Here is a 21143-nt window from a genome sequence, read left to right as displayed (position 1 = left end):
AGGTAATGAGGATTATAGAAGTAGCAATCTGTGTCGTTGTTCTGGTAATTTTGAACTGAAGCGGTGTGTACTGATGACACCAATTTTAAATGCTAACAAGTGGCAAGGTTAAACCAAAGCCCCTTCTTCACAGGAAGGAAGGGGTGGTTTAGCACTTCACCTCTAGTAAGCTGTATTTGAAGGCACAGCCCTAGCATGCACTTGAAAATATTTACTAAGAACTCTGCTGTTTAGGTAGTCCAGTTAGTATCAGCTGACAGAGAAGTAGCCTTGCATGATAGTAACTTAATTTATTTCATTACTACTAACCCATTCGAGGTTAATAAGTGCTCTTAGGCATCAAGAGCCAAAAAGAGAAGAGATAGACAAGAAACTGAACACRGCACCAGAATCTCTGAAAAAAACAGAACTATAACCAAGAATTATAAAATGTCAGGAATTTTTTAACTAGAAAATCCTTTTAAATTATAGATCAGTACTAAAAGCACATATAGACACAAATATGCCCTTTAGCTCTTGGTTGCCCTGTATCTCAGCCAGTCTCTATTCCTCATCATTATTAATTAGAGCTTTTTTTTTTTAAACATCTTATGCTTTTTTTGAGGACAGCGTTCACAAGCAGTAATAGAGTGAATAAGATCCCAACCTGAGTTCAACTCTCTATTAGATGGAATAGCTGGCACAACAGCTACTAGGATATATCAGCTAATTAACAATAAGACTATAACTCTTTAACAATTACTTACCTATAGAAAAAAGGGTGCTGGGCAGCAGGCTGCAACAGGGCACTGCCCTCCGGCTTGAGGAATAAAGGGCAGAGTGAAGCATTTTGGGGCAAATTTATTYAGCAGAACTGTGCTCACCTGAGTGTCAATTAAGAGTAAACAGCAACATTAATCTGTAAGTCATTTCACCTGAGCCAAAAGTAAACAGACTTGGAATGAGACTGCCTCTCAAAGCTGAGAACAACTGACTTCAGCTTCAATCTCCTTGTACCCTAAGTGCAATGGAAACAGGCTTCCACTATCACACCAAATTCATAAAGAGACTGCCATTTAGCTGAGATTGGAGTCCAGATGTTAAAATTAGCTTTTATTTTTGGAAAAAAAAAAAAAAAAGTTCTCTCCACAGCTTTACACAAAGTGTTTTAGCATTYGCTGGCAATTAAAACCACTCCATACTGAAATCATACTTGAAAACTAACCAAAAGCCGACTCATTTTTTTCAGAAAGACTTAAACAGAAATATATGAGAGGAATCCTCACACAAGGTAGTACTGCTGAGTAAACTGTTTCACAGGAAAAGAAAGCAAGAAACATCAATAACAATAATAACAACCAAAAAACAGCAGCTCTGAATTACAGTACCTTACTGTGCAAGACTTGCATGGTGCAAGCAACCTGTTCTTAGGAACTGTTTGTTTCGGGAGGTGACAAGAAAAATCCTAGAGGTTGTAAAAGATTGGGACTGGAACAGAAGAACATACAATGAACAAATGAACGAACACATAAACTAACAAAAGTGCTAAGTTCTGGAGATGTTCCTTTGCTTTCCAAAGTGCTGCTGGAGAAACATTTTCAGTCACACAGGCAAAATGAGGCTTCTTTGGAACCACGTATTTTGGATCACGAGCACTACAGCTGCCTAAGCGCATCTCTGTGTGCTCGAGAAGGCAAGCTTCAGAATACAAGTTGGCCAAAAAAAAATAATACCTGCTCGAGTCCAAAGGTTTCCTGAGAACTGCCACCAGTTACTACAATTGCTTCTACTTGGCTTCATAGGCTTTGGAGTGCCTGCGAAGCAGGTTGAACTTGCCCGTGGGGTCAGGGATGTACCACCTCTCCCAGACCTCGGCGTACGAAGCCGTCCTTCCCCACGGTTTGAAGTGGCCGTTCCAGTGGAGCAGCTTGGCAGCCTTCACAAACTGAGGGGAGTATCTTTTTCCAGCACTAGACCCTGGGAAAAGGTAGCAGGAAGACCAATGTGCTATATTTGAACTTGGATTTTTAAAAAAAAAAAAAAAAGAATTTCCTGTCATTTATGGAGCAAGGATTTGGTCTGTGGGGCAAACTGGAAGACATGCTGGGGTGCAATTAGCTGCTGCTGTRATGGCTCTCAGAACTAATCTCTTACTGTACTGCTGCACCTTCCAAGCTCTCTTAAAACACTCCCAGGGTGGCTCTATTCAAAACCAAGGAAGTCGCTTTCCAGCATCTTGAGTTTTACCAGCAGCAAAACAGATACAATGTCTCTCCTCTGAACAAGCTAGGAAGAAATATCTAGGAACACTCCGGATACAATATATATGTGGGGAAAAAAAGGGCAACTTGGGAGTAAGTCCATTCAAGGGYGAGCAGTTAAGAAAGCAACCAGAGGATCGGCTGCACTAGCTCCAAGGTGATACTGCAAAGCAGATTGTGTCTTAAAGCACRGAATATAAAGAACAAAGATCCCCTGGCCACATGCTCAACCAAAAGCCCGGGTACAAATCTGGAAAACACATTAGGGGAGAGCAAAGGAAGGATCCCAAATGTTTCACACTTACCAAGATGCCGGACGTTCCACATGGGATCAATGCTGGAATGTTGCTTGTAAAACACGATGAGCAGCGGGGGGGTCGTGATGCTGCCTGCCAGAGTCCGACTGTACAGCTCCTCTCTTGAAGGGAAGAGACAGAGACACTGGCTAAGGGTACAACCCTAAAGCAGCACCACACGTGTAGCTGCAAACACCTACACAGCCTTTCATCAACAGTTAAACACCATCTCCTCGGCCCAGGCTGCCCCACTTTGGGAGCACTTACGCTACGTTTAGTGTCATCCACTTCTCCAGCTGCTTGGTGATGTTCTGTAATTTCCATTCGGTCAAGTTGGCAACAAAAACTCCTGGGTTGAAAGAGCAGGTGCTGGCTTTCATGGCAAGCTTTCGGATGGTTTCTTTCTTGTAATCTAGAAATCCAATGTAATTATACTGAAAAAAAAAAAAAAAAGTAGAGATTAATTTTAAATATCACTAAATTATCATTTAAAGAATTTTAGTTTTACAACTCCTGACAGCCCAGCCCTAAAACTGTTAAAGCAACTATCTCTTCCTTTAATGCATCAGAAAGTGCTTAGATGCCAAACATGATTATAGAAACAATGCAATTAAGGAACACTGCCTGTTCTTAAYGTCTACAGTCTGAGACAATCAATACCACTCCCTGAAAAAACTCCTTTATACACTCACAGATTAAAAAATTACCTCTCCATTGTTCAAGACCAGCAGCATTACTAGCATAAAGCGCAGAATAATTGAAAACACTTTTTGTGTGCCTCACTAGAGACTGCAGGTGTAATTTGTAACACAAATACCAACTGAATGGAGTAGGTACAGTCAGACCTCTATGTTCGCTGCATTTGGAAGACAACCTGCAAACAACCAAGCACCCATTTCCAAAAGGCAGGAATCCACACTTTTGTTACTACTGAATCTGAATGAATCCAACCTGATTCCCAGCTCCGTGAACAGCAAATTTATTAGTGGTCGAGTCACAATCATCTGAAAATGCAGCTGCATGTCCAGGTTTCAGTGGGGTGTTGTAAAGTTCAAGAATATCGTCTGAAAAAAAATGAAATAAGCACAGAAAAATTATAAGCCATCCTCCTGCATGGAGTTGAGGGGGCTTTCTGCTCAGTCCATTCCTATAGATGATAAAAGCAGTTGGTTTAATCCAGTTTATTCATATTTACAGAGTTTTTACACCTTTCTTTGAAGCCGAGATGTTTGTTTGCTGTCTGAGGCAGCGTCCTGACCCCAGCATAGACAGGAATAAGACTGACAAAGTAAGGAAGGTCCCCATACCTTGCACTATGATATCGTCGTCCACGTAGATGGCCTTCTCTGCATGAGGCACCAGACTGGGCAAGTAGAATCTTGCAAATGTTAACTGTGAAAGCAGGAAAAATTAAGGAATTGTTCATATAAATGTGAAGCTGACTGATACTCTTGACACTTACCTATGGTACTAATGTTCAAGAAGTAAAATAGGCAGCAGTATCCTAGGGGTTGTTTAAAACAAATACGTTCCATCAAGTTAATCAAGCCCAGTTTCCTAAGAACTTGTGYGTTGATAAATTGACTTTTAACTCTCATCTACGTTGTGATTTTCTACGTCTGCGTATTTCTGGCATGTTTGGCAAGCAAGCTGCTATGTCTCACTGTAGAAATTGGCAAAAAATATTACTAAGAGTTGTATCTGTAGATGCTCAAAATTCATCTCTCACTATCTGAAAGTTTACTTCTAGTGTAGTTGTAGGAATTTGAAAATACAAGATTTCTTCTGCAGATATCTGAAGATTCCTTCAATTCCTGTCGAATTCAAAAGCCAAACATGCTTAAGATGTTTGGAGATCTTAGAGATCTCCAAGATATTGGAGGCAGTCATCAACATTTGTTGTTACTAACTACTATTTGCCAAAAGGAGCTCAGAGCCTCACCGGTTTCAAGGTGTCTGCCTTTCCAGAGTCCACTTGCACTTTCCCTTCCAAGACACGTGGGTCAAAATGCAAAATTTGGTATTTCAAATTCTTCAGAGCAGTGTTACTCAGCCACAGCCTGTCAACAGCAGAAAGGCAAAGATTCTGTTGAATGAAACAAAGCCAAAGAGAAGCCWGTGATGCAACCCTTGATCTGGGCAATCGTTTCCCTAACAAATATATGGATTCCCTGGAGTCTAAGTCTTCATTTCAGTGGTGTCCCTTATGAATGTGGGGACTTGCTGAGTGYGGTGACACATGAGCACACGTGACAAATTCTGGGCAAAGCATCTTTATGCTCAAGTTTAACAGTATCATGGGAGTCTAATGAAAAAATCATTACCTCAAGTGATCCACGGTATCATTGAGAGTAACAATATAGAAAACCACGTTGGATCTGGTGTTCTGGTAGATACTGTTCATGGCTGCAATTGCACCGCCGAGCCTCTCATCCGACGCTGCGATGACCACGGAAATCTCCTTACCATTCCTCCCATCTGCCAGCCTCTGGGGAATCGCTGGGATGAAATCTATAGGCTGGAGTCCTAGTGGGCTCGAATCTGCAGAATAGGATTGGCATCATATATTGGTGCATTCATATTCATGCAAAATAGAATACAGTAGTGATTACTATGTTAAAATTCACCAYGTCCCCAAATATTTTCATATGCTATTCTATATTCCACAAATATTCTACTYAATAGGTCTAGTTACTAGAATAAAGAAAGGTATCCTGTGAAGCAGAGGATCCATCGTTATCACACATGCCGCTTCTGTAGCACAGTGGTTTGTGCCTCACTAGAKCAAATCTTTTCCCTTTGGTCTTAAAAACAAACTAAAGAATAAAATGAAAGCTCAGCATACCTGACAATTCCCGTTTCAAGAAGTCGCTGAGGCCTAGGAGGTTGTGATGAAGAACTAACAGAAATATAACGAGCACCACTATGAGGATGGAAATATTCACTGGAAATGGAAAAAGGGGGGGAAAAAGTCTATTAAAATAAGCAGAAAAGCTGGGGAACGCCGAAAATTACAAAAGGGGTAGAAACAAATCACACACACATACCTTTCCTCAAGGTCATTTTCTCCTTGGGGTTTTATTCTTTAGTAAAGGAAGCTTTTCTGTGGATCTGGAACAGAAAACAGAGGYCAGTCACCTGCGGTCAGGGCTGTTGGAGCCCATGGAGAGCGCGGAGCCTTCTCCTCAGCRGAGATGGAAACTGCACAACGAGCCTCAATAACCCGTGGCTACCTGGAGACCTGCCGCTCTTCTCAGTCCCTTCATTTACATGGGAAAAACGCAAATCCCTTTGGTTGCAAGGGATGGGAAACGACTATGGGGAGTTATGGGTGGGCTCCTTGGTCCAGGGCATGGATTGCGCTGGACACGTCCCGGCCAAGAGGGACGCTTCGTCCCGTGCTTCCCTGCCGGGGGTTTCGGCAGCTCGCAACCCACGGAGGACTTTAGGGAAGGGATTATTGGGGTCTCCCCCGCGCGGCTCCGTCCCACGGAACCCCCGGCGGGGCGGGCGGAGGCGGCACGGCCTAACGGCTCACGGCGGGGCGAAGGACGGAGCCGCCACCGTGTTAGAGAGGGGGAAATAACCGTCCCCGCGAGGGGATACCCCCGCTGCCACGTTCGTTACTCACCCGTTCAAACCCACCCGTTATCCAACCGCCGCCAACCGCCACCTCGGCGGCCGCCAACGGCCCCCGCGCCGCGGGGCGCCCGCCGCGCTGCCTGAGGCCCGGGGGACACCGCGGGCTTGGGCTCGGCCAGCGAGGCCCCCCCGCAGCGGGACAGGCAGCAGCGCGGGCGCCTCGCGGGGGCCTGCGGCGGGCGGGGCGGGGCCGCTCGGGCAGCTCCGCGCTCGCCGCAGCGGGGCCGCCGCCATGATGCTGGACGCGCTGCGCTCCATCCCCACGCAGATGGTAGCGCCGCCCTCGCCCCCTTCATCGATTTATCCGCTTGTTCACTTATTGATTTATTCCTTATTGGTTTACCGTTCGCCCGCCCGCGGGGCCCGGCCTGCCCGCGGCCCCTCCGAGGAACGGGGACCCCCCCCCCCCCCGCATCCCTTAACGGGAGCGGAATCCACGCAATGGGTTGCGATAAAACTGTTATATTCTGAGTATTGAAAAAGGGGATAAAAGGGTCCTTTTTGACCCCACGCCTCTCTTTCCACAGGACTACAAGGGCCAGAAGCTGGCAGAGCAGATTTTCCAAGGAATCATTCTGGTCTCTGCAGTAAGTATGCTAAAATTGTGGGGAATAATCAAAAAAAAATAAGCTGGTTGTGKTCCTGGGATATTTTTTGGGGTAATCTGGCTTACCTGGGTCAGTTAAAGCTCTAGACAAAATCAGGGGGGCTGCAAGGGAATAAGGATCTGCCTCTTTCTGTGTTTTCATTTCGTTATTGACTCCCAGTGCTGAAAACATTAAGACGACCTGGAAATCTGGTGTTTAAAAACCCCAGATCTTCTCAATTCTTTGCCCTCTCCCAGCCCAACTAGCTTAATCACAGCGCACCATCACATAGAGCTTGTTTGATAGTATGTCTAATTMTTCATTTTGTCTTTTTAAGGTCATTGGTTTCATCTACGGCTACATCACCGAGCAGTTTGGATGGACGGTCTATATCGTCATGGCCGGTTTTGCTTTATCGTGTCTGGTAAGGTTGTTTTTATTCAATTTAACCTGAAATGCTAGTGCAGTTAAGGGGCTACCAGCCCAGGCAACTGCCTGCACATCATTCAGATCATTAATAGAGCTGTGGTTGTGACCTGCAGAACATGGTGCTCCTGCGCCCGCCTGGTGTATTCTTTACAAATGCCTGCTTACCTCTTGTCAGCCACTAGTCACATTTCGGACAATACTGCAGTTTAATACTGCTACCAAACACTGAGTTGTTCCTGCGGCTGAATGTTCACGGAAGCCAGACTGGGAGCGTTGACAGGGGTGCTTTCTGTGCAGTAGTGACTGCACAAAACACTTACCCGGAGTCCTGACCAACTGCTTCAACCTCGTCCTTTCTCCCAGCTGACGCTCCCGCCGTGGCCCATGTACCGCCGCAACCCTCTCAAGTGGCTGCCCGTCCAGGATTTGGGAACAGAAGATAAGAAGCCAGGTGACAGAAAGCCAAAAAGGCACACCAAAAGCTAAAAATTTTTTTTTTTTTTTTTTTTCCATGATGTTACAGTGTAGCATTTGGCTTTATTAAATTTTTATTACCTTTCAGCTGGGACATACTTTCTGGTATAATGTGGTTTTTTTGTTTGTTTTTTGCCTTGTTGATTTATGAAGAGGCCAAGACCAGAGCAAAAAGGCTCTGTAAATTTGGTTGGTGTTTCCATGAAGTCACAGGGAAAGGAGGGGGGTGATAAAAAGCTATGTGAGGTCGTTATGTCACTCCACTCTTATTGAAAAAGGACCACTGGCCTAGAAAGCATTAAATCAAATGTAATTAATCTGTTGCCATAGCCTAAAACATTATTATAGACAGTTAAACTTGTATTAAAATAACTTGTCTGAAGTATCAGGAGTGACAGGGTGTCACAAGTCTTGTAAAATAGCACATAACTCCCCCATTTCCACCCTTTGCCCCAAATCCCAGGTTTGAAAAATGTTAAGAACTGGGAACTGTCCTAGGAGATGGCTAAAAATCAACTCGTGTGTGCAGAGAAAATAACTTCCTAACTTTGCATAATAGAGTAGCTATATTATTACATATATTGCTGCATATTACAGGAGCTGCAGCTCCTGAAGCTGTTGAAATTGAGCATTCAGCTCTCAGAGGCAGCAATGTTTGCACCTTTTGACCCTGCCTGTCAGTTTAGGCTTTAGGCTGCTCACATGGGGGCTGGAAGTAATAAAAAGAAAGAGACAGGGTGTGGTTTTAAAAATTTATTTTACAAATTCGTTTCCCTTCATGACTTAATTATGCTTTCAGAAGAGCCCTTCTTCCTTCTCACTATAGATGTTACATGTCAAAACCTAGATGGGGTTACTACCCACACCTAATAAAAGTGCAGGGCCAGGGAAAAGCTAAGACAAACTTAGCTGACCGACTAGTCCTGCTCAGGGCCACTTTCATCCCTAAAAGGCATCAGTAGTTGGAAGGGGAAGGGGTGTGATCCAGCCAGGATGTAGGAAACCAGGGCTACATTCATTTCAACCCCATTGAGGCTTCTTTCTAAGTGCTTYTCCCCCTCTTTGCAAGGGTCTCAGCAGTAAAGCACAACAGTTACAGCCAAAGTCACTGTCCTGGAGTGTTTTCACAGTGTTTTTTAGCAACCTCCTTTAGTGTTTTCAATGYAGGGACTTTTGGTGTGCAAAAACCTGCAATTCTTTCCTGGTCACAGACAGYTGATGCAGTAGCTTATACCTTAGCATGCTAGAACCTTGGTATACGTTTCTGTTGCTGTATTTAGGATATCACCTTACCAAAATGTTTTAGCTATGACTAATTGAAACCAAAACATCATTTTTTGACACTGCTTTCTATGCGAAACTTTGTCCATTCATCCTCATGTCTATAAAATAAGCTTTTCTAAAGTTTCATTAAGAGAATAATAACTAAACATACAGTTCCTCTTCTGAGGAAATGATAGCCAGGTTCACATTTTAACATGGAAAATCTTATTTCAACTAAATCTGTAACATTTTTTCCAAGCTTGCTCCCTTTACTCCAAGAAAGGAGGTCAATGAACAGACGTGCTTCGTATGCTGGTCCAGTCTTTTAAACAAGCTATAAAACTGTGTTCTTCCCTCTAAGGGAAAAGTGTTAACCTGCTCAGAACTTCACATTTTCCTCGAGGAATTTCAAGTGACGCGCCTTCACGCTGTAGCTTGTGTACTTCTCTCCCATATGTTCCCGCAACTGCAGCTATTTAGAATACAAAAGAAAAAAAATTACATTAAAATAATAAAAACTAGCATGAGTTACCAAAATATTAACAGGAGAGCAGCTAAGCACTCAGCTGGAAGCATCATGTGAAGTTTGATCACACAGATGTGAGGGGAGATAAATGGAAAAGGTCACTGTCGTCTCGTGGCAAGAGATGCTCTGAATCCCACCTGACCATTGTAAATGCAAGTCAAATCTTTACTGGTTATGGTGTATATAATATATGTACTAATATATATACACACTTTTTAGAGGTCGAGGCTTGCACTATTGTATCAATATCTAGAACGGAGGAAAAAAAAAAAAGCAAAGACTGCTCATTTATTTGAGTTTATAAGAAATTAAACAATTTTAACATGTAAGACATTCACCTCTCTCTTCCCTTCATCATCTTCCTCCAGGATGCTGTAAACTTGCTCGAGAAGTTTCACTCCCAGTCCGTGCACCACATCAGATCTTAGGATTTCAACCACTCTCCTAATCTTTTCAGGACCTGACAGCAGACCTGTTAAATCAAGAGCCATTAATAGTTACATGCAGGATAATCCCCTTTCACAGCCCATGCCTGAAAAATATGGGCCAGCATTTTAGATATCACTAAAACCTCCTTGGAGATGGTTTATATGGATCAACAAATCTACCTGGTTTTGCAAACAGATTTGATTSTTGGTGTGGGCTAAATTAGCTAACGTAAGATCTGCAGGAAGATGGACTTCTACAACCCTCTAAACTTCCAGTGTGTTTAAATACTGGCTTGTGCCTCAAGTTCAATTTCAGCTTTAACCATCACAAAGCTCCATGGTTATCAAATCAATTGGATGCCTTAAAAATCTTCCTTTAAAATAATTCTCAAACTGTTCATTTTGAAGCTTTTGCCTTTCATTTTGCAGTTGACTGCCTTCTGTTGTCCACTAGCAGGTTTTCTTTGGTGAGCAGCACCTGGCCAYGACTCATTTAAAAGAGGGATCAGAGCAACAAACCTGAGGGAAACTCTTCAAATCTGAATTCCTCTGATTCATCAGGTGATTTTCCATGCAAAATCAAAGTGTCTCTGTATTTTCTGTGAAGTTTAAACTCGGAGGCGGAAGGTGAGGTTACACAGCACTCGGAATTCTCCTTAGAGTCCATTTTCAGCGTCCACGTCATTAGCTGCACCAAATCATTCATTTCATTCACGCTGCTTTTCCTGGTAGAGGAGARCCAGAAGCAATTCAGTGACACAATGCAATTGCAATCTCTCACTCAAAGGCTTTTCAATAAATATGGGGAGCTCCTGCTAAATATTTCACAGTAAACTACCTTTGCTGTTCAGTCTCATCAATATCAGGAGTATTTCCTCTGATAAAGGTTCAGTGTCTAAGCATCTAGCAACAACTCCCAACTCTTATCTGCTGCCCCATACAGCAGAGAAAAATTCTTGCACTGTATTAAACAAAATCCTTACTTCTCCTTGGAATCGCCATCAGATTTATCCGTGGAGCTTGTGGAGGAGCTTAACTCATCATCAGACAGGGAATGGGTTCCTCTTTTTTTCTAAGCAAAGAGGGAATAAATTACTTCTGGGAGCTAGGATTTTTGTCTGTTACCTGTATACCATAAATTACTTCTCTTACATGGAAAAATACTTTTCATCAAGTATACTTTACTTGATAGACTTRATAATGTTTTAAAGGTACAACTTGGTTTTAAATACAAGCTAATAYACATCACAACATGAACATACTTTTACGACCTGCTTGTTTAGCTAGTATTGCTTCTCAATCGTGCAGTTTTGACCACATACACACACAAAAAATGCTTTACCAAATGTCTCTATGAAAAACAATTAAATTGGTTGTATTTATCAATTCTTACCTAATAATATGATAGAGCCACTATCCTTAGCCCATCTATCAGTCTTTATACACACTAGTACGTACTAAACCGATGTGACTTCAGCTTATGAGTGCAGATGAGGTTTCTGCATTTAGCTTTTACCAGTTATAAGCATATACATGTAGGTAAAACACGCAAAACTCTTTCCACGCAAGTGCTGAGCTGAGGACAAGGCAGCTTATACTTTGAAAATTCTTTCACTATTACTTCTTTGCGTCTATTGTTTATTAGTAATGTTTCCTGATGCTGCAGAAGATCTCACCCTGATGTTTGTGATCTTCAAAAAGATCTAAATCTTTAAAACTAGGCAAGGAAGATAATACTAACAGAAACTATTCATTTTTCGCCTAGCATCTATTCCTTAATGGCAGCACATAAACGTATGCACTTAACAGGACTGCAGTTTGAAATATATTTTAATACACCACTACCAAAGCAAAATTAGATGTACAAAGCTAAAGGTAGTGCGTAACTTAAAACAGACTATTCACTTTTAACCAAAATGCAGTTCAGGGCAACAGAACTGTGTTTTCCCCCACACCCAAACAAATAATCCCTTCAATTCAGAGAGACTGAAACAACCAGCTCCCTACGAGACATCCATATGAGCCTTCATCTCTGACAACTGGAGTGAAAATGGGCAGCAAGTCCTGAATTTTAAACTGATCTAGGTGAATCCCACAGTCTAACCCAGGTTTTCTAAAGTAATATCTGTCAAGAACTGTACATTATTTCTGACTGAGAAGTTCTTACACATACAGATTTTTTAATACAGTTTTCTTCTCCAAATGTGTCTGCATTTAAATATTTCAAAAACAGATGACCCCAGTTTACCTGAGAAATACTGGGATCTGATGAGGCCTGAGCAACTTTTATATGATTTTCCACATGTGATTTTGCTTCGACTACTGCACTATTTGATGCTCGTCTTGCTGGAGCCACTGAAAGGATGACATTTTTACAATATTTATAATTTAGCTGCATGTATCTTGAATTAGTTTCGTGTTCATGCAAGAAAAGGTCTATCACCTGGCAGAAGGCAGGCGGTAGGAATTCTGCTAACAGAAAACACTGACGCTTCTATCTGAAAGGTGCAAATCCTGCGCTTCACGTACATTTCAAATAGAAGTTGTCACCACTAACCACAACCGAATACAACTGAATAAGAAGTAGAAAAACACGAACACGTTAACAGAAAATTTTATTTAAGACCAGAACAAGGCCCTTAGTGCAACTTTTTGAGGAAGTTAGTGAAGAAAAAAGAATAAAGAGGGAGTTAGCCTTTCTTCCCAGAGAAGCTACTAGTCTCCATATATAGAATATTAACATGTAAACATAAAAATTACCAGCAGGAAACATCTCTTCCTGAGACTGTTTTAGCCTCCTACGCTCTCTTGCTGACAAGGGCCGCTCCTTAAAAATAAGTTAATTTGATGTTAATTAGCAATTGTCACCATCACTTTTGCTACCTATTGCCTATGAAACAAAAAATTTCTTAAGGTGAACATGCAAGAAAAAGCTACTAGGGTAGATSTTCCACCCAGCTAACAAATGCTGCATGATTTACTGAAAAAAAATGTTCCTGGACAATAACACAAACAATAAACACTGCAGAACAGGCACTTCTGAGCTGCCTGTTTCAGCAAGGAAGCCTCCTATCCCGCACTAATCGGATACGGGACATGACTTCCATTAGATGGAAACATGTTCTACATCTTTTCACTTGCTGTGCGTATTTTTAGGGAGCAAAGTGTTCAGAAACAACAAGAGACAAAAACATGCTTACAGAGCATTCAGCACTAACCTTTGCAATGGCGACTTGACTGTTCTTGGTGCTATTCACAGATCCAGAGATTTCACCATGATGCTCTGCACAGCTCTGTGTTGTCTTTGCATTCCCATCGGATGGAAAAGGTAAAGGCCGGGGAGCACCAGCTCTGAACTTGAAAGACAAGTGAGCAGAATTTATATCCTCTTGCAGTAAAAGAATTTGCACAATTTACAAGTCACATTCTTGCACAGCAAAACTAGATGGAGTGTTGCGGGCTCCTATTGTTACCTCTCTCCATTTCAACCCTCCTCTCGTTTCATGCACACGAAATGAGAACAGTATATAAAATATATATGTATACATGTTTTATATATGGCTTAAGGACTCGCACAGCCAAATTCTTATTTTATTTGCACCTTTTCTGGACAAACTTCAGCCAACTCCCTTTTCTTCTGCCRTCGCTGCCGTGAGAGCGAGGGTTCGTGGACAGAGCTATGAGGCTGTAAGGGAGAGGCATTTTTTTCCCTCAAGTCTCCTGGAGTTCCATGACAGACGTCATCCTAACAAGGAAAATTATTTTTCAAAATGTAGGCATGCCATTTCTAGATTTAAACATATATGCTTTTTACATTATCAACACAGGCCACTTTATTTTGGTTGTAATGGTGATTATATTAAGGTAAATGTAGCCTGAATAATAAACAATAAACTCTTACTCTGATAGCCCTTTTAAACTACCAAATCTTTAAATATTTACTTGAATTACAACGGGAACAAATGGTTCTAGCAGCTTTTCAGCAGAATCCAMATTCTGCAATGGATAATGATTACTCATCAGAAAACAACCAAATGCTCATTGCAGAAAATCTCATTGCAGATCAGAAAAATGAAAAGAGAATCATCATCTAAAGCAAACTGGCTTCATAAATGTGACTGCAGAAGTGACACAGAACAGATACAAGACCTTTAAATCCAAAGCACAAGATGTGAGCAGAAGGGTCAAATGTACAACTGACATTTTTGGGATACGTAACAGGAGAAAATAATACAATATATTCCTTGTTTTCTTAGTAGACCCTTGTAACACTTGAGGACAAGGGCACAAGGGAAAAAAGCCAGTGTTTCTGAGCCAACAACTATCAAAAGGAGAATAAGCACTACAGCTATCTAGGCAGAAAGCAGTATTTCTTTAGAAATACTGTTTTCTCAAGTTTCCAACACAAACAGTGAAAGAATAACTGGAAACTAAAAGAACAACAGGAAGAAAACTACCTTTGAGATAYGGGAAAGCAAAGGAGAAAGTAACACATTTCCATATTACTCTTCTCCTCTTTTTTTTTTTTTATATCCCTCTCCCCATCATCTGTCTGCCTTCAATCTCTTCCACTCCTCCCCTTTCCCTGCCCCCAAACCATTCTTGCCCTCTCTCCTCTCAGACATGAAAGATTTTTGTTATTGTTTTCTGTAAGAACAGCATTCTCACTATCCCTAAAATCCACAGTCCATTAGCTCTGCAAATTTGAAACTCAGCTTCATAATTACTTAAATATCTCAATAATTACATCAACAGTATCTGACTTCGATAGATAACCATTAAATGCATCAGCCCTGCATATTTTAAGAGCTGGCCATTAGCTAAGTCTATTTTAAAGTAGACATAAGCATTACCAGGTCATTTTGCTTTGGGGTTTTTGATATGGGCTGCAGGAGTTTCAAAGTATCATCACTATCTGTAGCAGCATCAACATGGTCTGTAGCATCAACAGCAGACTGCTTAGACTCAACGTTTTCAGCTTTAAAAGCCTGCTTTGTTTTTTGCTGTAGTCCATCTTCTTTACTTAATGATCTGCTATATGTTGGTTTAGAATTCCCTGGATCATTTAAATACTTTGCTTTATTATCCTCTGGAATATGCTCACTGCCACACTTCTCGCTTCCATATGTCCTCTTTTCAGATGGCAAGATATCAATATCCACTTTGCTAATTGTAGCCAAGGAGTCTCCCAGGCTGTTCAAATCATTACTGCTTGGTTTTCTTCCCAACTCAACAGCTGGTTTCTCCGAGGGGCAAAATTTGGTGGCTTTATCCTTGATGATACATTCATTTTCATTCTAGGAATAAAAAAAGAATAAGAATATAAAAGAATATTCTAAGCACATAAGGAAGATCATTAATGTACCAGAGTACATAGACTAGGGAAATTATGATCACTTACAGCTTAGGTTCTTCTGAAATATTGCAACTCATATTTTTAGAGTTGCAGATTGTGTCTGCAGATGACATATTCTAGTATGGGTTTTATATATGTAGTACATCCACTTTTACCCAGGACTACATACATTCAGCATTTCAACAAGAAAAGCTTAAACTCACAATAGAGGACTCATACTACAGAAACTACAGAGAATGCATAAGATGGTAAAAGATCTGCTTATAAAAAATTTGTTTTAACCACAGGAGAGAACCTCAGCAATAAATGTTTTTTCACTTGCAACCATAATTTGTTTTCCAGTCAAAAAAAAAGACTGTTTGCATTTTTTTTAAAAAATAATTACTTCCTGCCATCAAACAGTAACAAAGAAAAATTCATATTCCATGGGAAGTGTGCAAATATTTGTTATAACCATGGTGTACAACAAAGCTCTGTGTGCTAATTCAACCACAAAGGTACATAAAACAATTTACATCGTGGTCTGCGAATAGAGAAAATAAAAGAAGTGTGTTAACACATTTTGGTAAAAAAGCTGCCAAGAGTTTTACTGAACCACAGCTGTTTATTTGCTTGCATCTCTACATAAACATACATCTTCTATTAAAAGGCATTTTACAGGTTTCTAAGAATCAGATCTGTGTTTTGACAAAAGCTCAAGGCATTTTATATAAAATTGAGTAGCTTTTTAGGAAAAGCAGCAGATGCACTTTTTTGGGGGGGAAAAAAGAGAGATRTGTATATATAGACATACACACACACATTTTTATTACATACATATATGTAAGTATGTATGAATATCTTACCACCTTATTTTTCCTAGCGTGCTCAAATGAATGATTTTGGTGTGCAGCATTCCTGTTATGAGATTCATTCTTAACTGAGACTGCAGAACAAGGATCTTTAAGTTTAGAATCCAGTGTTTTCTTATGACTTTTGRCTGTTTTCCTGTAAAGGATATAATAAAAGTTGGCCACTCAGTCTCCAACAACAAGACCTCAAGATGTTTCTTTCATCAATTGAAGAAAAAAACAAAACTAAAAACCACTTCACTAAGCAGTTTACATAATGCTTATAAGACACTGGGCTTTCCCAACAGCCTGTATGCAACATATTCACCTTTAATGCTGTAAAAGAACCTTACAAGCTCTATTCAGACCTGAGCAGCAACACACACGTGTTCTGCACAGCAGCAACATCAGTGTTATCTAAAAGCAGACAAATATTTTGCACAGGATCATTGAAATAAAAATATCTTACGCCTTGGTGGCTTCCAGAAACAACGAGATTTGCTGTTTGATATATGGCTGTCTTAGGATGCTTTTCACACTGGGTCTCTCCTCAGGTTTTTTACTGAGCATAGTTCGTATTATCTCTACCAACTGCGGGCTGTAATCCTTTGGCATGGGGGGCAGCTGTAAAATGAAAGGGAAGAGTGAGACTGTTCAATTTATTTATCAATATTTCTGTAACAACTGTAATATACTGCAAACTGTAAACATATACTGTGAACATATACTGTAAAAATATACTGTAAACAACTGTAATAACAACTGTATTATACCAGGTACATATTTGTGTATATACACAAATGTTTTAGGTCTTTCATGCCTAAATTCATATTAACTTTGCACTTCAATAGRCTAGTCTTACCTAAAAGGAAAATGATGTACATACAAATAGTGACATAATTCTCTGCACAACATTTGAACCAGAAGTAGATGGAGAAAGTTGGAAATTCACTACTGTGAACTACACATTGGGATAACTAGAAGTTCAAGCAGTATTTAACAAGGAATAACTTCCTGGGTGTAATATTACATCGTGTAATACCCTGAAATACCAATCTTAACACATGTACGATGATGCACATCAACATGCAAAACATCACCAACAAAATAAGACACATTCAAGATCTTCKAAAAGTCATCATAACCAGATTAAAAAATTATATATTTTAGGTAAGTTTTTACCTTTCCTTCAATAATTCGATAAACCAAAGAGTTCATRTCTTTAGCATTAAAGGCATGTTTCAACGTAGCCATTTCGTAMACACAGCAGCCCAGTGCCCACACATCAGACTGGGAAAACAGGAAGAAAGAAAGAAAAAAGAAAAAAAAAAGAAAAATAGTCTTATGAGCTTTCTATTAATTGCACAAATTCTACCTCCAAGCAGTCACCTGCTTTTGRACAGGCCATTAATGATAGTAAGCTAAGACCAAATTCCATTGTAAATGTCTGGCTTTGATCTGTATCAACAGYGATATTCGGAAGACAATAGTTTAAATAAAATCTTTCTTTTTTTCATTAGCTCATGCTCCTGCAGATGCCAAGTTTAGGGTGCACGTGGCCTGCAGCAAGAGCTGAGCCAAGTATACAAAATCAAGGTCATTTTAAATTCACAGTGACACTTCTCTTCTGAAAGATTATTTTTTTAACGTTGCTGTTGTGCATTACTTTTGAACACAAAGCTTCTTGTCTGTTGCATAATAAACAAGCACAAACTGTTATTTTGGTTTATGTTGGCATGTCCTGGTAAGCACAGGCAGCCTGCTGAGCACTTTGGCTGCGATAACTTAGCACATGCTCCTAATTCTCACCCAAACTCAGTTCCACGAATTCAGTTTCTCCCAAATCCCTGTTTGCTCGGACTCGGCGGACATCAAACAGTTTTGGAAGCAATAACAACTTTAAAAAAATACACAAGGTGGTAACGCTCTTCCACAAACATAATACTCCAGTTGCCTAACAAAGCAGAATATTTGCTTCAACACACTCTACCTTGTAGTTGTAGGGTTTGTTGGAAAAGAGTTCAGGGCTCATGTAGTATGGAGTGCCGATGAGAGTGCTCGCCATGTCATACTGGTTTTCCAACACCCTGGCTATTCCAAGGTCACCCACCTTGATGATGTTAGTTCGCGTCAGAAAAACATTTTGAGTTTTAAGATCTCTGTGCAGAATGTGTTTTTCATGTAAATACTAAAAAAAAAAAGTGCATAAATAGGGTTAAGCAACACCTGATTGGTTCTTCTCCACTGAAAAGTAAACACAAGTCAAAGAGGGAAAATAAAACACAATAAAGCCATGTATACCACTACGGAAGACAGGAATGACACATCACTGGTGAAGAGTTAGGGAATTAATGCCAGAATGACTAATACAGACACAGGTAGACTGTGTGTTGTTGTTTCACTCAACAGACTCTGTGTTGTTGAGTGAAATTTACCCGTGTGAGATCTTGATTTCCAAGAAAATAGGAGAAAATAGAAACATAAAGTAGCAATGTAAAGTGAAGGCTCTCTGCCTTCAACCTACTCTGTTGGCTTCCATTTCCTGCCATTCATTTCACAGTTTTTAGCATAAAATTTTGGTGGAAAACAAAATGTTGGTTTAGTCTAAATATCTATATATGGGGTAGAATATTAGGCTTAAAATAAACAAAAATAAGATATCACTGTATCTTATCAGATACTTCTGTGTATTTGACCACAGTAGTCATAATCAAGATAGTATTTTCTGTCCAACTGCCTTACGTCTAATGATAATATTTACAGCCAATCTTTTTGAATATAATAATGGTTTTTAAATTTTGATAGGCTCCAAATTATTAGATTCCAACAAATTTAGATAAAACTTAATAGAAAAGACAATTTAGCCACCTAAATTCATCACTGAAAAACACCAACAAAATTACAGATTGTTTCTGAAAGATGTTGTGGCTTTTTAAAGCATTTTGTAAATGTAACCTTAAATTTCAAATAGGAAATGCAGTTCAGACTTGAGTTGGAAAGCCTGTTCTTTACCTAGAAAAGAAAGCTAGTATGATGGTAATGACCAGTGAACATTTTTAATGCATTAACAAATGTTGTTATTCTATAATAACCCAGTCGACTGGAATTTAAATCTATAGACTAACTGTAGCATTTTTATACAAAAAAAAAAAGACCTTTACAACCTTAAAGTAAGCTGTATTTTTATTTTACCTGCAAGGCCATGGCGATCTGAACAAACCATTCCACCACCTGGTTCTCGGGCAGAAGTTTGCCCTTCTGCTCTTTAAGTTTATGATACAGATCTCCTCCTTCACAGAAGCCCATAACAATATATAAGAGGCCGTCTTCTCCCTGCCAGGACTCTCTATAGGTGACTATGTTTGGATGTTTCAACTGGGACAGCAACTGTGCCTCTTGCTCTGCTGCTTTCCTCTCTCGGCTGGAGGCATTTTTGAGGTTTAACTTTTTGATGACGTACTGTAAAAGAAATAACATTAAYATATCAGGAAAAATCCAAGTTAGCACGCAGAAACCCCAGGAAATAACATGTATATATACAGTATAYTTTTATATATCATATTATATATATAGTTTCTTATTCAGGTTTCTTATTCAGTTTCAGCGCCTGCAGCAACAAGCTAGCGTGTTATGCCGACAACATTCCCACAGTGCCCATCCCCGTGCTTTGCTGACATATTTGACAGAAACTATGTGGAAAACACCCCTTTTCTTTCCATTTTAAACCGTTAGAAGCAGCATTTTCTTAAGCAAAGCCAGGCCTGGCAGGCCCGTGGCCACAGCGCTGCCTSCCTCCCCCGCGGGCCGCGCTCGCCGGACCCTGCCGCCTCCCCCGGCCCGGCCGCGGCCTCCCCGGTCCCGGTCCCGGTCTCGGTCCGCCCGAGCCCGGCAGAGGGCGGTACCGCCGTGGCTACCTGCTTGCCGTCGTKCCGGTGCCGCGCCAGGCTCACCTCCCCGTAGCTGCCCTTGCCCACGGCGCGCAGGAGGCAGTAGGCGGCCAGGGGCATCTTCCCCGCCGCTCAGCGCCCGGCGGCGACCGCMAGCGGAGCCCGCCCGCCCGCCGCCGCTGCCATAGAGATGCCGCCCGGGCGCTTTTACCACACGGGCGCCGCGGCGGGAAGCGCGGACCGCCCTTCTCCTCGGTGGTGCCGGCGCGGCCATTTTGGAAGCGGGCGAGGCGGCCATGTTAGGAGCGGGCTGAGGGACGCGTGAGGAGAGTGGCGTTTGRATCCCGCTTCTTGTCGCGGCCGCAAAAACCAGCAGTGTCACCTCAAATSCGCCCTGTGTCCTATAGACCTGTGGATGTGAGAGGGAACAGGGTCAAGGAGCTGCAGGCTGGTTTGAAACGAGCAGTTTGGCCTCCCATTGCATGTTCTTCTCATGGCTGTGCACCTGGAAAAGGCAACGCTGGGAGGAAAAATGGGAATGCCCCAAAGTAAGGAGATAKAAGCAAGAAACAAAGGAAGGAAACACATTTCCCATTTAGTGTGTTCAGCCGTAGCCAGATGGGCTCAACTGCAGGTGGTCACTACTCAAAACTTCAGTTTCTGGTTTATTTGTACATCAAATTACGTTATATCTGAATATGGCAGCATTCTCTTACCCTATATCTTACCTGAATACTCTGCTATCACTGAGAATTTACCACCATGCCCTCAAAGTTTGTGTCTCCTGCAGTAGAGCAGATGAAAGCAGTTAGAAGACAGAGGGAATAAGGCTATAAATGTAATAAAAAAGAGAAAACGAGCACTGTATCCCCAGGCCAGATAGTTATGAGCCAGGACAGGTGTCAAATATTAAGAGCAGAACTAGGGGCTGCTCGTGACAGGTAGCACAAAGGAAAGTAAATGGGTTGTAGATATTAAACCCACTATTACAGCTGCAATAAACTTGAGCCCAGGCCTGGGCAGCCTTGAAGAAGGTACCAGAAAGACAAGAGTTTTAGCCTGGAAAGAGGTGTTGTTCCTGGAGAAGCAAGGTCAGTGTCAGTCACCACAGAAATGGCTCTTGCATTTGGGAATGAGACTCTGCAGCAGAGACATGCCCATATATTGAGCAAGTTTACCCTCCTG

General features: G+C 41.3%; 3 protein-coding genes across 6 annotated transcripts; 1 reads left to right on the top strand and 2 right to left on the bottom strand.

Moving 5' to 3' along the window:
• Nucleotides 1-1111: 1111 nt before the first annotated feature.
• Nucleotides 1112-5788, bottom strand: GLT8D1 (glycosyltransferase 8 domain containing 1). The gene is made up of 10 exons (XM_026046095.1): nucleotides 5770-5788; nucleotides 5584-5647; nucleotides 5382-5480; nucleotides 4861-5077; nucleotides 4479-4596; nucleotides 3844-3928; nucleotides 3488-3600; nucleotides 2804-2970; nucleotides 2546-2658; nucleotides 1112-1956 (listed from the first exon to the last, which is right to left on the bottom strand). Exons 2-10 carry the CDS (start codon nucleotides 5597-5599, stop codon nucleotides 1766-1768), a joined length of 1119 nt encoding a protein of 372 aa, XP_025901880.1. The 5' UTR covers nucleotides 5600-5647; nucleotides 5770-5788; the 3' UTR covers nucleotides 1112-1765.
• A 613-nt stretch (nucleotides 5789-6401) lies between these two features.
• On the top strand, nucleotides 6402-7696 carry SPCS1 (signal peptidase complex subunit 1). The gene is made up of 4 exons (XM_026046147.1): nucleotides 6402-6449; nucleotides 6706-6765; nucleotides 7103-7189; nucleotides 7558-7696. The coding sequence occupies exons 1-4, from the start codon at nucleotides 6411-6413 to the stop codon at nucleotides 7678-7680; spliced, it is 309 nt and encodes a 102-aa protein (XP_025901932.1). The 5' UTR covers nucleotides 6402-6410; the 3' UTR covers nucleotides 7681-7696.
• Nucleotides 7697-8483: 787 nt separating this feature from the next.
• NEK4 (NIMA related kinase 4) lies at nucleotides 8484-20084 on the bottom strand. 4 transcript variants are annotated; one of them, XM_026046143.1, is made up of 15 exons: nucleotides 19986-20084; nucleotides 19264-19530; nucleotides 18062-18259; nucleotides 17254-17361; nucleotides 16541-16695; nucleotides 16087-16228; nucleotides 14739-15182; nucleotides 13487-13630; nucleotides 13104-13241; nucleotides 12646-12712; nucleotides 12134-12240; nucleotides 10869-10957; nucleotides 10405-10610; nucleotides 9796-9929; nucleotides 8484-9403 (listed from the first exon to the last, which is right to left on the bottom strand). In XM_026046143.1, exons 1-15 carry the CDS (start codon nucleotides 20076-20078, stop codon nucleotides 9311-9313), a joined length of 2385 nt encoding a protein of 794 aa, XP_025901928.1. In that variant the 5' UTR covers nucleotides 20079-20084; the 3' UTR covers nucleotides 8484-9310. The 4 variants fall into 4 exon arrangements, with proteins under 4 accessions (XP_025901928.1, XP_025901929.1, XP_025901930.1 ...); XM_026046144.1 differs by having other exon boundaries at nucleotides 16090-16228; XM_026046145.1 differs by lacking the exon at nucleotides 13487-13630.
• Between the last annotated feature and the right edge of the window lie 1059 nt (nucleotides 20085-21143).

Source organism: Nothoprocta perdicaria, unplaced genomic scaffold (genome assembly GCF_003342845.1).
Source record: "Nothoprocta perdicaria isolate Ctin4 unplaced genomic scaffold, notPer1 scaffold_42, whole genome shotgun sequence".
In the NCBI taxonomy this organism is placed as follows: Eukaryota; Metazoa; Chordata; class Aves; order Tinamiformes; family Tinamidae; genus Nothoprocta; species Nothoprocta perdicaria.
The sequence above is the reverse complement of the archived record's forward strand: the minus strand, read 5'-3'. Positions and strand labels throughout refer to the sequence as shown.